At 50.9% G+C, this 14,127-nt stretch overlaps 1 protein-coding gene across 8 annotated transcripts in view; it reads left to right on the top strand.

The window, feature by feature from the left end:
* LOC120405189 (copine-5) overlaps nt 1-14,127 on the top strand; it is a 201,430-nt gene that overhangs the window by 151,147 nt on the left and 36,156 nt on the right. For all 8 annotated transcript variants that reach the window (XM_039538573.1, XM_039538574.1, XM_039538575.1 and 5 more), the window contains 2 exons: nt 1,398-1,525; nt 2,233-2,335. In XM_039538573.1, coding sequence (XP_039394507.1) covers nt 1,398-1,525; nt 2,233-2,335 — 231 coding nt within the window. The remainder of the gene's footprint in view (nt 1-1,397; nt 1,526-2,232; nt 2,336-14,127) is intronic.

The raw sequence follows: 14,127 nt of genomic DNA, 5'->3' as shown, positions 1-14,127 counted from the left end.
GTGGATGTGGATTATTTACACGCCTGAGCAACATAGTTATGCTGAAGTAATTCTGTAGTGTAGACCAGTGCATAGACAGCCCCTTTTCCAGCGTCCGCAGCCATTTTGTGCCCACTTGGAAGTGAAGGGCCTCGCTCCTGTCCATCAGGCTGTCTGGCTGTGGTGAAGTCCTGAGCCAGGCCCTGATGCTGAAAGAGCAGCCCCTGTGAGGTATTGAGCACCTTCAGCTCCTGTCAGCTTTGGTGGGCGTGATGGTGCTCAGAGCCTGACAGGATCAGGCCCTTAGTGGGGGTTAGGGTGTGTATGGCACCACCTCCCCTCTAATCTGATGCCCTGGTTAGACCAGCCAGTCCGTGTGATCCTGACCAGACTTGCCCGAGGTGCCTCCACAGAGCAGCCAATGCTGATCAGGGCCCATGGCTGTGGCAAAGCCTGACGGGTCTCCGAGTGCTTGGTCAGCCCTAGTGGAGCCTCAGTGGATCCATCTGCACAGCCGCGGCAGCAAGGCCCAGAACCAGACTCAGGCTTGTGCTGCGGCTCTCAAAACATCTGTGTAGATAGTGGGGCTCCGATGCCCACCCCCCTCCTTCGGCTTCAGAGCCCAAGCGCCAGCCCCAGTCGGATCGTCTGCACAGCTGCTTTCAATGCCATCACACAAGCCGAGTGTCGACCCTGGGCTCTGTGATGTGCTGCTCCGGGCTGCCATGAGGCCTCTGTGGCTTGGCCTTAGCCAGCCAAACAGCCATGAGCACCAAGGGTAGCAGTGTGGCTGCTCTGAGGACAGGAAAATGGATTTCCCATGGGGAGGGCATAAAAATCTGAGCCAGGAAATCTGGTTTTTCTTAGTGAGCCTCTTCCCAGTCCCTGGTGGAGGAGGGAAATAGCTGCTGTCTCCCCACCCCCACCTCCAGGAGAGAGCTCCCCTCCTTACAGTACGGGGGAGCTAACTCCGGTGTCTCCCTGAGCCCCATTTTCTGGAGATGCCGGCTAGGGACTGAGGCTCAGCAATGGAAGCCATTTCAGTGTCAGAACTGGGACTCCTGGGTTCTAGTCCCACCTCATGGGCGTACTCTGTGTGTCCTTGGTTAAGCCATGTCCCCTCCCTGCCTCAGTTTCCCCACCAGGAACATGGGGATGATGGTGCTTTTGAAGCAATTTGAGATCCTAGGATGGAACCACTGCACAAGTGCTAAGTGTTATTATCATCATTGTTCCTCTGAGGCCCCAGGGGTGTGGCCTCTGTTACCTTTGGGTGATTCCTCCCAGTGCTGCGGGGAACTCCTCAGATCCCTCTGGCCAGCGCTCCAAGTAGGGATCTGGGAAATAAAAGTGGGGGATGGGGAATGACTCCCCTTTTTGGGAACCTCCCCTCACTGCCCTTCCTCCCTCTCTCTCAGAACGGCAACGCCGACAACCCCTACTGCAGCGGGATCGAGGGCATCCTAGAAGCCTATCACAAGAGCCTCAAGACTGTCCAGCTGTACGGCCCAACTAACTTCGCCCCAGTGGTCAACCACGTGGCTAGGTACATCCAGCTGGTGCATTGACTAGTGGCAGCATCCCACAGCCCAGCTTGCTCTGTCACCCCTCCCTGGGCTGGCAATGGGCTGGTGGTACCCACCAGAGAGCTATGGCAGTGTCTACATAGAATGGCCAACTGGGAGCAGCAAAAGAGTCGAGAGCTGTTTGATAGCAGCCAAAGGCAGGAACGAGCTAGCCAGGGCAGTGGATCCTCTAGGGCTGTGTCCAATCCAGGTGATGTTTCAAGCCATGGGTTCCGGGAGCACGGTGTGTATTTATGTCACTCCCTGGCCTGGGTCAAGGCCCATGTCTAACACCCTGTAGCTGGACTAGCAGGGATGTGGCACAGGCCTCTCCTTTACTCCCAGGAGGATCCTGGTTTGGGTAAGGAGTGTCACAGCCCAGCTCTCTTGGGAGCTCACATGGCCCCTGGGCGACAGCAGGAACGGAGATTATGTTTGGGGGCAGGGAGAGAAGGAGGGGGACTCCCCTTGGGCAGCTCTAATCTCGCCACAGAAATTTCCCAAACTGGGAAATTGGAGACGCTGCTCTGAACTGCAGACCCGGGGACAGATTCCCCATGGGGTTACTGCAGTTACCCCAGGGGTGAACATGTCCCAATGCAGCAAGGTTAGCCACCAGTTCAGAGTCCCCAGTCCCCAAAACCCACCCCCCAGAAGCCTACACTCACATGAATATCTCCCCGTCCAGATACGCCACCACTGAACAGGACGGCTCCCAGTATTTCGTACTCCTGATCATCACAGATGGGGTGATATCGGATATGGCCCAGACGAAGGAAGCCATCGTCAATGTGAGTAACAGGGGTTCTGCTCACCTGCTGTGCCACCCATATCCCACAGCGCTGTAGCGGCACACCAAGCCAATGTCTGCCTGAGTGCCACTCGCTGGGACAGACAGAAAGTAGCGAGCATCAAGCAGCCAGATGTTACTAGACCCGCTAAGACTAATGGCTTTTGAAGAATCCCAGTGAGATTTGTCACGCTCTGTCTAGCCTCAGGTGGAGGGAATGGAGTTCAAGATTAGCCCCTGACTCCAGAGTTCCCTAAGTTCTGTCAGCCCAGTGTCTCAGATATCAGAGAGCTCAGAGTGCCGTGGCTGTCAACAGATGGGTGGCTATAACAACCTGGGACCTCTATCTGTGTCCTCATCACTTGGATGACCCAGCCTCCCTCTGTGCCCACTGATGAGCACAGTTGGAAGCTCTGGCCTTTTTCCTTAGCCATAGGCGCCGACTTCATGGGTGCTTCCACCCCAGGGCACCCACAGCAAAAAAATAGTGGGTGCTGAACACTCACCAACCACCTGCCAAACAACTGATCGGGTGAGAGGCGCTGGGGAGGAGGGGCGGAGCCGGGCTGAGAAGAGGCAGAGTGAGGGTGGGGCACGCATGGGTTAGGGCAGAGCAGGGGCAGAGAGAGGCGGAGCAAAGGCGGGGCATGCTTGGGTTAGGGGCGGGGAGAGATGCAGCAGGGGCGGGGCATGCTTGGGTTAGGAGCAGAGCAGGGGCAGGGAGAGGCAGAGTGGGGGCAGGGCACGCTTGGGTTAGGGGCGGGCAGAGGCGGAGCGGGGGTGGGGCATGCTTGGGTTAGGGATGAGGAGAGGCGGAGCGGGGCGGGGCCCGCTTGGGTTAGGGAGAGATGCAGCAGGGGCGTTAGGAGCAGAGCAGGGGCAGGAGAGGCAGAGTGGGGGCAGGGCACGCTTGGGTTAGGGGCGGGCAGAGGCAGAGCGGGGGTGGGGCATGCTTGGGTTAGGGATGAGGAGAGGCGGAGCGGGGCGGGGCACGCTTGGGTTAGGGGCGGGGAGAGGCAGAGCAGGGGCAGAGTCTTGGGGGAAGGGGCAGAGTGGGGGTGGAGTGGCAGTGGAGTACCCACCCAGAAAAAAAAAAGTGGGTGCCTGTGCCCTCACCCTCTGGCAGGGGTCATCTGATGCCACTTCCATTCTCCTGGTCCCCTGGCAAGCATTCTGGCTCACCATCCTATGGATGGATCTGGCTGCCTCTCTGTCTCCTCCTTCGTGCTTGGTTAGGTAAGGAGGCAGCCAGAGAAGCAGAATCCAGTGGTCACCAACAGGAACACGGTGTCTTGGAGGAGGAGTTCAGGTGGAGCCTCTGTTTTCCAGGACTCCTGCCCAGGCTCTGAGCACTGCACTGTGAAGCCGTGTTCCCTGTGCAGAGACCTGAGCAGATTCTTGATTCCTGCTCATTCAATTTCCTACCCACAAACACAGATCAGCAGCAGATTATAAGGGCAGGAAATAATTAGCTAATTGGGGGTTATTTCAGAAGACTTGGGACCAAACCCACCTGTGCTGTGACCCCACTGAAATCAGTGGGCCAGGCATGGGGCTGCCCACGATGTTTTCATCATTGTCATGTTTTCATCAGCATGTAGGTGATGGGAACTCAGCTCACCGGGGAACGGTGCTGACACCTATCTGACCTTTTCTGCTCCTTCCTTCTCTCTTTGAGAGACAGACCCAGAGCCTCAGCTCTGTTAGTGCTCTGCTGATTTACACTATTTGGAGATGTGGCCCGTTTCTGGGTGTTGAAGGCACCAAAGGCTGTGCAGACATTGAGCTCTGGTGCAGCAGGCACGCATTGATACATCTCTGTTTATCATTAGGGTCTGTCACTAGATACACTTGCAGGTTCTATGGTTGCCAGAGGTTCAATCACATCTTGTCAGTTTGGTGTCTTGCGATGAACCATGAATCCTAAAATGGACAGTCCTTGGAGAGAACTGGACTATAGTCTTTTTTCATCTACACTAGTGTAAATCGGGAGTGACTCCACTGGACATAATTCCCCTCACTCATTGAAGGCAATGGATTTAAACCATTGTATGGGTGATCTGAATCAGGCCCAAAGGGAACTGTTAGCCCTTTCATAACTCCTTTAAAACAATGAACTTGTAATCCTTTTTAGTACATTAAGAAAGTGCCTACTGAACAGGTTATGCTGCATTATCAGCTAGTCAAGAATGGGTTGATCTACCAGTGCCCAAAGATACATTACAAAGAAAATATTGGGGAGTGTGGAAAACACCTTTATTCTCTGTTACAACAGTCAGGAGTCATTATTCAGTTCCCTTGGGCCTATTCATGTTGTCGCTGGTGAGTCTGGCATTTCTCTAAACAGTATCGGCAGATACACAGTGTCTGTGGCCGTGGGTGAATCAGGTGTCATTTCACTTGCAAGTACAAACACGATCATCTTGGGACTGAGTGGCTTGGTTTTTTGAAGAACGATACCTTTCTGGGGACTGTGTAGTCGTCATCTCCAGCAGCGAGAAGGCCTCCTTTCTTCTTCTGGAAGATGATAAATGCTCTTGGAACAACCTCGGCAGATCATGTATAGGCCCCTGGCTGCTTCATGAGCGCTGTCTGGATTTTTGCCTGGATCTTCCTTCTGTTTGTCTCACGTCTGCATGTCTTTGTCCTGCGCTAGCATAGACTTAGGGCAGCAGTGACTGCACAACAACCCTCTGCGAATGCAGTGACCCGGCTGTGATATTTGTCATTGTCATAGGAAGTGATTAGTGCTAGCTCCATGAGATAAGCCAGCCAAGCCCACACCTTTGGAACAAATGCTACACACTCAGTGCAATCAGAAAGTCACCCCTACAGGGTCACACTAACTCCTCCCCAGGCTTGTAAATCCTATTGTCCCTTCCTGTGACATACCAGGGCACAATCCAGATCTGTGAGGAGCTGTGTCACCCCTGCCCTGCAGCGCCTTACAATGTTTTGCTGAAGTGGCTCCCCTCATTCACAAACAGCCTGCCAGCATGAAAGCCACACCCTGAGTATCTGTGTGTAACTGCAGCCTGTCAGCCACTCTTGGGTTACACTCTGGCCCTCACCAGCCTTGGTTACACTGCAGGGTGACCCCAACACATGTCCAATCTTAAATTTCTCCCCAGAAAGGTATGTCCTGTCCTGCCCAGCTGTCTCCTGGACAGTACAAGTTATATTAGGGCTGTCATTTCTCCTAAAGGAATAATATGCACACAACTTGCCACCCCAGATGGAGTTTCCCAGATACTCCAATTTAAACACACTGGATTAGATAAAACAATAAAACAAGTTTATTAACCACAAAGAGAGAGATTCTAAGTGAGTACAAAAAAAACAGGAGTACTTGTGGCACCTTAAAGACTAACAAATTTATTTTAGCATGAGCTTTCGTGAGCTGCAGCTCACTTCTTCGGATGCATAGAATGGAACACACAGACAGGAGATATTTATACATACAGAGAACATGAAAAGGTGGAAGTATGCATACCAACAGGCAGAGTCTAATCAATTGAGATGAGCTATCGTTAGCAGGAGGAAAAAAACTTTTTGAAGTGATAATTAAGATGGCCCATAGAAGGTGTGAGGAGAACTTAACATAGGGAAATAGATTCAATTGGTGTAGTGACCCAACCATTCCCAGTCTTTGTTTAGGCCACAGTTAATAGTATCTAGTTTGCATATTAATTCAAGTTCAGCAGTTTCTCTTTGGAGTCTGTTTTTGAAGTTTTTTTGTTGCAAAATTGCCACCTTCAAGTCTGTCACTGAGTGGTTAGAGAGGTTGAAGTGAGTACAGGTAATGAGGCATAAAAGTCAGAAATGGTTACAAGAAAAATAAAGATAAAAGCTACTGGTGCCTAACTTAACAAACTACAATTCAAAAGCGAAGTTTTCTCACCCCATGTTTCAGCTGTCTGACTGGCCAAACTTCTTAAGTCAGGATCCCACCCCCAGAGTCCAATGACTGCTTCCTTTGTCACTTCGGGTGCAGTGAATGTGATAGGCTGGGGGAGAGAGAGGGGTGCCTTGGGGTGTTTGTCCCTCCATTTTATAGTTTCAGTCTCTCTCTCTTGAAAAACACTTCCAGCTGGGAACTAGGAGACAAAGTCTGTGTGGAAGGATGTTCCCTGCTGCTTTTTTCTCACCTGTTTGAGCTTTCTTTGTTTCCATTCCTGCTTGACAGCTCTGTGTACTGCTTACGTGCAACTGAAGCAGAACAAATATTCCTTTGTTTAGGACAGACCTGTTTGCCAGCCTCAGTTTGAAACATGTGTAAATAACACCATACAGGGCAATCTTATAACTTCCCATACAGTGTTGCCACACATATTTTATCAGGACAATACTGATCTGCAAATTAGGAGTTTTCAAGGCATACTTTGTACAAAGATTATTATAGTAGTGTGTGAACACAGGAGGACATTCTGTCCCACTTCTTTCAATGGCTGTTTGACCCAGACCTGAGCTCCCAATGCCAGAGTGCTGTTCCCAACTCTCTTATATCCTGGGTGGAGCCATTCCAGCCCCAGTGAATAATCATCAGATATTAATTTCCAAGATCTGCTAATGATAGGACAACAGGAGAACACTATTACTGATGGGAATTTTGAATAACTTGATAGTTTGTGCACCTGTGAGGTTTCACAGGATTTGAACACATGTCTGCAATACTTCAGGTGGGCAGGGACTCTACCCCACCACCGAGCAGCCTTGGCATAGACACCAACAATGCACCAGACATCAGTCACTATGTGAAGTGCCGCCCATGGTAAATGACTGTCAGCTCCTCCCATGACTGCTGATTTGCCCAGACCCACCAGGTATGCCTGGAGTAAGTACCAGGAAGTGACTGTGCATCAAGGCAGATCCTGACCTGCTGCTGAGATAGATCCTGCCTCACTCTGGGTTCCTGTCTGCTTGCCTCATTCCTACTTCCTCACCCTGCCTCCAGTTCCTGGCTCTGGACCCGAGATATCGACTCAACCTCAACCTCCGCCAACTCTAACCTCCGGATCTGACCGTGCACACCCCAGTCTCTGGCAGTTTGCACAGATGACTCTGACCCTGCACAACCTGTGCCCCGGTGGGGACATGGAGGGAGTGGGCAGTCCACATATAAGCTGAGGTTTCAGCTCCATGGCCCCAGACAGCACAATGTTGTGCAGAAAAGCAGGCCCTTCACAGGCAAGTGGAGACGCATCACACCAGGCACAGGCGATGGACCCACCACTTGAGCCAGGCCCTGTAGTGCCTCTACTACAGCGATCAATGGAGACTGCCAAAAATTCAGGGGGGTGCTTAACCACTGCTGTCTGTTGTTTCTGCTCTGCCCCCAGACTGACTCCACCGAGCAGGCCAAGGTGGGCCTGGTAACTAGTTTACTGACTGGTGAGGCACTGGATTGGGCCTCTCCCCTGCTCAAGCAGACTAGTTGGGCACTGATGGACTGGAGCACCCTCCTCTGAGCCTTTTCCATGATTGTTGATGACCCTCACGGCATGAGATTGGCCAAAGCCCCCAAGGAAGCTGTGGCAACGATGGGCCAGCTGCCTCATCCATGGCGCACTTCCGGTGGCTTGTGGCCAACAGCAAGTGGCACAAGGTATTCTGTACCAGTTCCAGTGGGGATTAAGCTTAGAGTGAGTTAGCATGGGCAGAAGCTCCTGCGGACCTGGACGCCTCCATCAATCTGGCCATCCGCATTGACAGCCAGATACATGAGCTGAGGGAGGAAAAGAGGGGTTTAACACTGCCCCCACACGCTGTGCTAGCCCCCTTGAGCTCAACCCACAAACCCATGCAGGTGACTCGGCCCACTGACAGATGTCCACTAAGGAGAAGGAGTGACATTGGTGCAATAGCCTGCACTTCTGCTGCACTGAGCCAGGACATGTTTGCTTCATGCCCATCACGGATCCTGGCCAGGAAGGGATCAGGAAACAATCATGCTTCTCCACGTGGGCACCAGTGATACTGCCAAGAATGACCTTGAGCGTATCACTGCAGACTACGTGGCTCTGGGAAGAAGGATAAAGGAGTTTGAGGCACAAATGGTGTTCTCGTCTATCCTCCTTGTGGCAGGAAAAGGCCAGGGTAGAGACTGTCGAATCGTGGAAATCAACGAATGGCTACGCAGATGGTGTTGGAGAGAAGGGTTTGGATTCTTTGACCATGGGATGGTCTTCCAAGAAGAAGGATTGCTAGGCAGAGAATGGCTCCACCTCACGAAGAAAGGGAAGAGCATCTTTGCAAGCAGGCTGGCTAACCTAGTGAGGAGGGCTTTAAAGTAAGTTCACCGGGGGAAGGAGACCAAAGCCCCGAGGTAAGTGGGAAGTGGGATATCGGGAGAAAGCACAAGTAGGTGAGTGCAAGAGGGGAGGGCTCCAGCCCCATACTGGGACACCAGGACAATCAGTGAGTTATCTTACATGCCTATACACAAATGCAAGAAGCCTGGGGAACAAGCAGGGAGAACTAGAAGTCCTGGCACAGTCAAGGAATTATGATGTAATTGGAATAACAGAGACTACTGTCATGGATGGATATAAACTGTTCAGGAAGGATAGGCAGGCCAGAAAAGGTCGGGGAGTTGCATTGCATTGTAAGAGAGCAGTATGACTGCTCAGAGCTCCAGTATGAAACTGCAGAAAAACCTGAGAGTCTCTGGATTAAATTTAGAAGTATGAACAACAAGGGTGATGTCGTGGTGGGAGTCTGCTACAGACCACCAGACCAGGGGGATGAGGTGGACGAGGCTTTCTTCCAGCAACTAACAGAAGTTGCTAGATCACAGGCCCTGGTTCTCATGGGTGACTTTAATCACCCTGATATCTGCTGGGAGAGCAACACAGCAGTGCACAGACAATCCAGGAAGTTTCTGGAAAGTGTAGGGGACAATTTCCTGGTGCAAGTGCTGGAGGAACCAACTAGGGGAAAAGCTCTTCTTGACCTGCTGCTCACAAACAGGGAAGAAATAGTAGAGGAAGCAATAGTGGATGGGAACCTGGGAGGCAATGACCATGAGATGGTTGAGTTCAGGATCCTGATACAAGGAAGAAAGGAGAGCAGTAGAACAGAGACCCTGGACTTCAGAAAAGCAGACTTCGACTCCCTCAGGGAACTGATGGGCAAGGTCCCCTGGGAGAATAACATGACGGGGAAAGGAGTCGAGGAAAGCTGGCTGTATTTTAAAGAATCCTTATTGAGGTTGCAGGAACAAACCATCCTGATGTGTAGGAAGAAAAGTAAATATGGCAGGCGACCAGCTTGGCTTAACAGTGAAATCCTTGCTCATCTTAAACACAAAAAAACAGCTTACAAGAAGTGGAAGACTGGACAAATAACCAGGGAGGAGTATAAAAGTATTGCTCAGGCATGCAGGAGTGAAATTAGGAAGGCCAAATCACACTTGGAGTTGCAGCTAGCCGGAGATGTTAGGAGTAACAAGAAGGGTTTCTTCAGGTATGTTAGCAACAAGAAGAAAGTCAAGGAAAGTGTGGGCCCCTTGCTGAATGAGGGAGGGAACCTAGTGACAGAGGATATGGAGAAAGCTAATGTACTCAATGCTTTTTTAACCTCTGTCTTCACAGACAAGATCAGCTCCCAGACAGCTGCACTCTGCAGCACGGTATGGGGAGGAGGTGACCAGCTCTCTGTGGAGAAAGAAGTAGTTCAGGACTATTTAGAAAAGCTGGACGAGCACAAGTCCATGGGGCTGGATGCACTGCATCCGAGGGTGCTAAAGGAGTTGGCCGATGAGATTGCAGAGCCATTGGCCATTATCTTTGAAAAATCATGGCGATCGGGGGAGGTCCCGGATGACTGGAAAAAAGCTAATGTAGTGCCCATCTTTAAAAAAGGGAAGAAGGAAGATCCAGGGAACTACAGGCCAGTCAGTCTCACCTCAGTCCCTGGAAAAATCATGGAACAGGTCCTCAAGGAATCAATTCTGAACCACTTAAAGGAGGGGAAAGTGATCAGGAACAGTCAGCATGGATTCACCAAGGGCAAATCATGCCTGACTAACCTAATTGCCTTCTATGATGAGATAACTGGTTCTGTGGATGAGGGGAAAGCAGTGGATGTGCTATTTCTGGACTTTAGCAAAGCTTTTGATACAGTCTCTCACAGTATTCTTGCCAGCAAATTAAAGAAGTATGGGCTGGATGAATGGACGGTAAGGTGGATAGAAAACTGGCTAGATGGTCGGGCTCAACGGGTAGTGATCAATGGTTCCATGTCTAGTTGGCAGCCGGTATCAAGTGGAGTGCCCCAAGGGTCGGTGCTGGGGCCGGTTTTGTTCAATATCTTCATTAACGATCTGGAGGATGGTGTGGACTGCACCCTTAGCAAGTTTGCAGATGACACTAAACTGGGAGGAGTGGTTGATACGCTGGAGGGTAGGGATAGGATACAGAGGAACCTAGACAAATTAGAGGATTGGGACAAAAGAAATATGATGAGGTTCAACAAGGACAAGTGCAGAGTCCTGCATTTAGGACGGAAGAATCCCATGCACTGCTATAGACTAGGGACCGAATGGCTGGGCAGCAGTTCTGCAGAAAGGGACCTAGGGGTTACAGTGGACAAAAAGCTGAATATGAGTCAACAGTGTGCCCTTGTTGCCAAGAAGGCTAATGGCATTTTGGGTTGTATAAGTAGGGGCATTTCCAGCAGATCGAGGGATGTGATCAGTCCCCTCTATTCAGCACTGGTGAGGCCTCATTTGGAGTACTGTGTCCAGTTTTGGGCCCCACACTACAAGAAGGATGATCATAATGGTCCCTTCTGATCTTGAATTCTATGATTCTATGATTCTATGAAGGATGTGGATAAATTGGAGCGAGTCCAGCGGAGGGCAACAAAAATGATTAGGGGGCTGGAGCACATGACTTATGAGGAGAGGCTGAGGGAACTGAGATTGTTTAGCCTGCAGAAGAGAAGAATGAGGCGGGATTTGATAGCTGCTTTCAACTACCTAAAAGGGGGTTCCAAAGAGGATGGATCTAGACTGTTCTCAGTGGTAGAAGATGACAGAACAAGGAGTAATGGTCTTAAGTTGCAGAGGAGGAGGTTTAGGTTCGACATTAGGAAAAACTTTTTCACTAGTAGGGTGGTGAAGCACTGGAATGGGTTACCTAGGGAGGTGGTGGAATCTCCTTCCTTAGAGGTTTTTAAGGTCAGGCTTGACAAAGCCCTGGCTGGGATGATTTAGTTGGGTTTGATCCTGCTTTGAGCAGGGGGTTGGACTAGATGACCTCCTGAGGTCCCTTCCAACCCTGAGATTCTATGATTCTATGCTCAGGCCTTGTAGGAGGACCTGGTCAGGCACAACCACACACTACACCCAGGGTTGACCCCCCAAGTTTTGATGGGGACCCGCCAGGGTCCACTGGGTTCTAATTCAGCTGTGCCTCCATGGTGAAACTCAACGACTGCCCTTGCAGTGGGCACTCATTGGCTCCAGAGCCGTTGACAATTTCATAAATTCATAGACTGCCCAAGCTCTGCAAATCCCCATCTGGCAGAAGTCCACACTGGATGTTGTGGAAACTGTAGATGGGACCCTCCTGTCCTCGGACTGGTAACCCAGGAGACAGTGCCCCTGGAAGCAGAAATTCAGGAGCACAGAGAATCGCTGCAGTTCAGGGTGGTCTGTTCTCTACATTTCCCCTGATGCTCAGCGTCATGTAGTTGGTACGGCGTGACCTCCGTATTCTCTGGCGAGCAAAGAGGATCAGCTTCCCATCTGAGCCCTGTCAGCAGGCCTGCCTCTGTAGCAACAGCAGCAAGACCCTGGACCCAGGGGCCCCATCCCAGGCAGCAGTGAGTCTACCCCCACGTGTGCCGGGGGCTCACAGCGACTGGCTGGAGTGAGACACTCCTGGATCTGACACCCCCTTCCTGCTCCCACATTCCTGATAAATACCAGGATTATGCGGACGTCTTCGAAAAAAGAAATGTGGACACATTGCCTCCACACTACTGCTGTGATGTCACTATTTACCTACAGTCAGGGTGAAAGTTCTCTGTGGCCATAATTACGCGATGCCCGAACCAGAACTGGTGGTTCTCCATGTGTGTACTCAAGAAAACCTGGCCAAAGGCTTTATTCACTGCTCAGCGTCTCCCACAGGGGCTACATTCCTCTTCGTAAAGAAAAAATACAGGACTTTGCACCTCTTTGTAGACTACTGGGCACTGAACCAAGTGACAATTCAAAACGGGCATCCCCCCGGCTCTTAATCTCAGCATTGTTGGATTGCATGAGATCCATATGGATATTCAGTGACCCAGACCTCCTAGGAGCTAATAATCTCATGCCCATCTGGGTAGGGGATGAATGGAAAACCACTTTCTAAACTCATTAAAGACACTGAATATCTGGTAATGCCATTTGGACTGACTAATGCCTCTGCAACCTGGCACTTGTTCACCGATGTATTTAGGGACATTCTGGATCAATATATTGTTGTCTGTTTAGATGATATACTTATCTTTTTGAAGAACCTGGAGCAGCACCAACTCCACATCAGGACCATCCTGGAGAGGTTACAGCAGCATGGTCTATACACAAAGCTTTGACCAACCCTCCATGGAGTTCTTGGGGAATACCCTCTCCCCAGAGGGCATTAATCATAGACTATCAGGGTTGGAAGGGACCTCAGGAGGTCATCTAGTCCAACCCCCTGCTCAAAGCAGGGCTAATTCCTAGACAGATTTTTGTCCCAGATCCTAAATGGCCCCCTCAAGGATTGAACTCACAACCCTGGGTTTAGCAGGCCAATGTGCAAACCACTGAGCTATCCCTCCCCCCAAAGAGGGGGAGGGACCCACAGAAGGTGGAAGCCATTCACAGCTGGGAGGCACCTTGGAGTACTTGGGAAGTGCAGCACCTCCTAGGCTTTGCCAATTTCTATCGCTGCGTCATCCTGGGGTTTTTGGAGTGAATAGTCCTCTGGACGCCTCTAAATCTGTTAAATTGCCCAAGGATTGGCAAGCCTTAGAACAGCTCAAGTTGCCTTCACTACCACTCCTACTCTGGCACACCCCAATCCAACACAAGCGTTTGTCATGGACACGAATGCATCAAATGTGGCCATTGTGGCCATGCTGTCCCTGAGGCACAGACCCCGGCACCTGCTGCACCCTGTGCACACCACTCACAGAAGCTCACTCCAACAGAACGAAACTACGAGCTCCTTGATAAAGAATTGCTTGAGATTAAATCTGCATTTGCAGAGTGGCCTCACTACTGGAGGGGCTCGATGCCCTGGACAAGTGTTACTGATCACAGAAATCTTGAGTGCCTGTGTATATCCAATGCACTGAACCAGAGACAGCTGAGGGGGGTCTTATTCTTCTCTTGCTTTAACTTCAAGATTACTTACCCACCAGGGAGCAAGCATGGCAAGGCCAATGCCCTGGTCTGTGAAGGAGGAAGGAGAGAAAGCTAGCCAGGAACAACCCTACTTCCTCAAGACCCACAACTTCCTTAATGGCACCCTATCCCAAGATCTAATCACACTGCTCCGATCAGCCTCTCAGGAGAACCTGCTGGCCCAGAGGGTGGTGAACTCCCAGAGCAATCGAGAGCTCAGAATGAGAAATAACATTCCATGCAGGGTGGAATAACGTATATTAATGGCCATGTATATGTTCCACCAGGACACCCTGATTGGAGGTACTACATATGAGCCATTTTAATCCCCTAGCGGGGCACTACAGGGACTTCAAGACCTATCCCAGCCTCCTGCTTCTTCTGGATACCCTGCATGCATGCTGAAATTC

This window comes from Mauremys reevesii, linkage group 4 (genome assembly GCF_016161935.1).
Source record: "Mauremys reevesii isolate NIE-2019 linkage group 4, ASM1616193v1, whole genome shotgun sequence".
Classification (NCBI taxonomy): domain Eukaryota; kingdom Metazoa; phylum Chordata; order Testudines; family Geoemydidae; genus Mauremys; species Mauremys reevesii.
The sequence above is the reverse complement of the archived record's forward strand: the minus strand, read 5'-3'. Positions and strand labels throughout refer to the sequence as shown.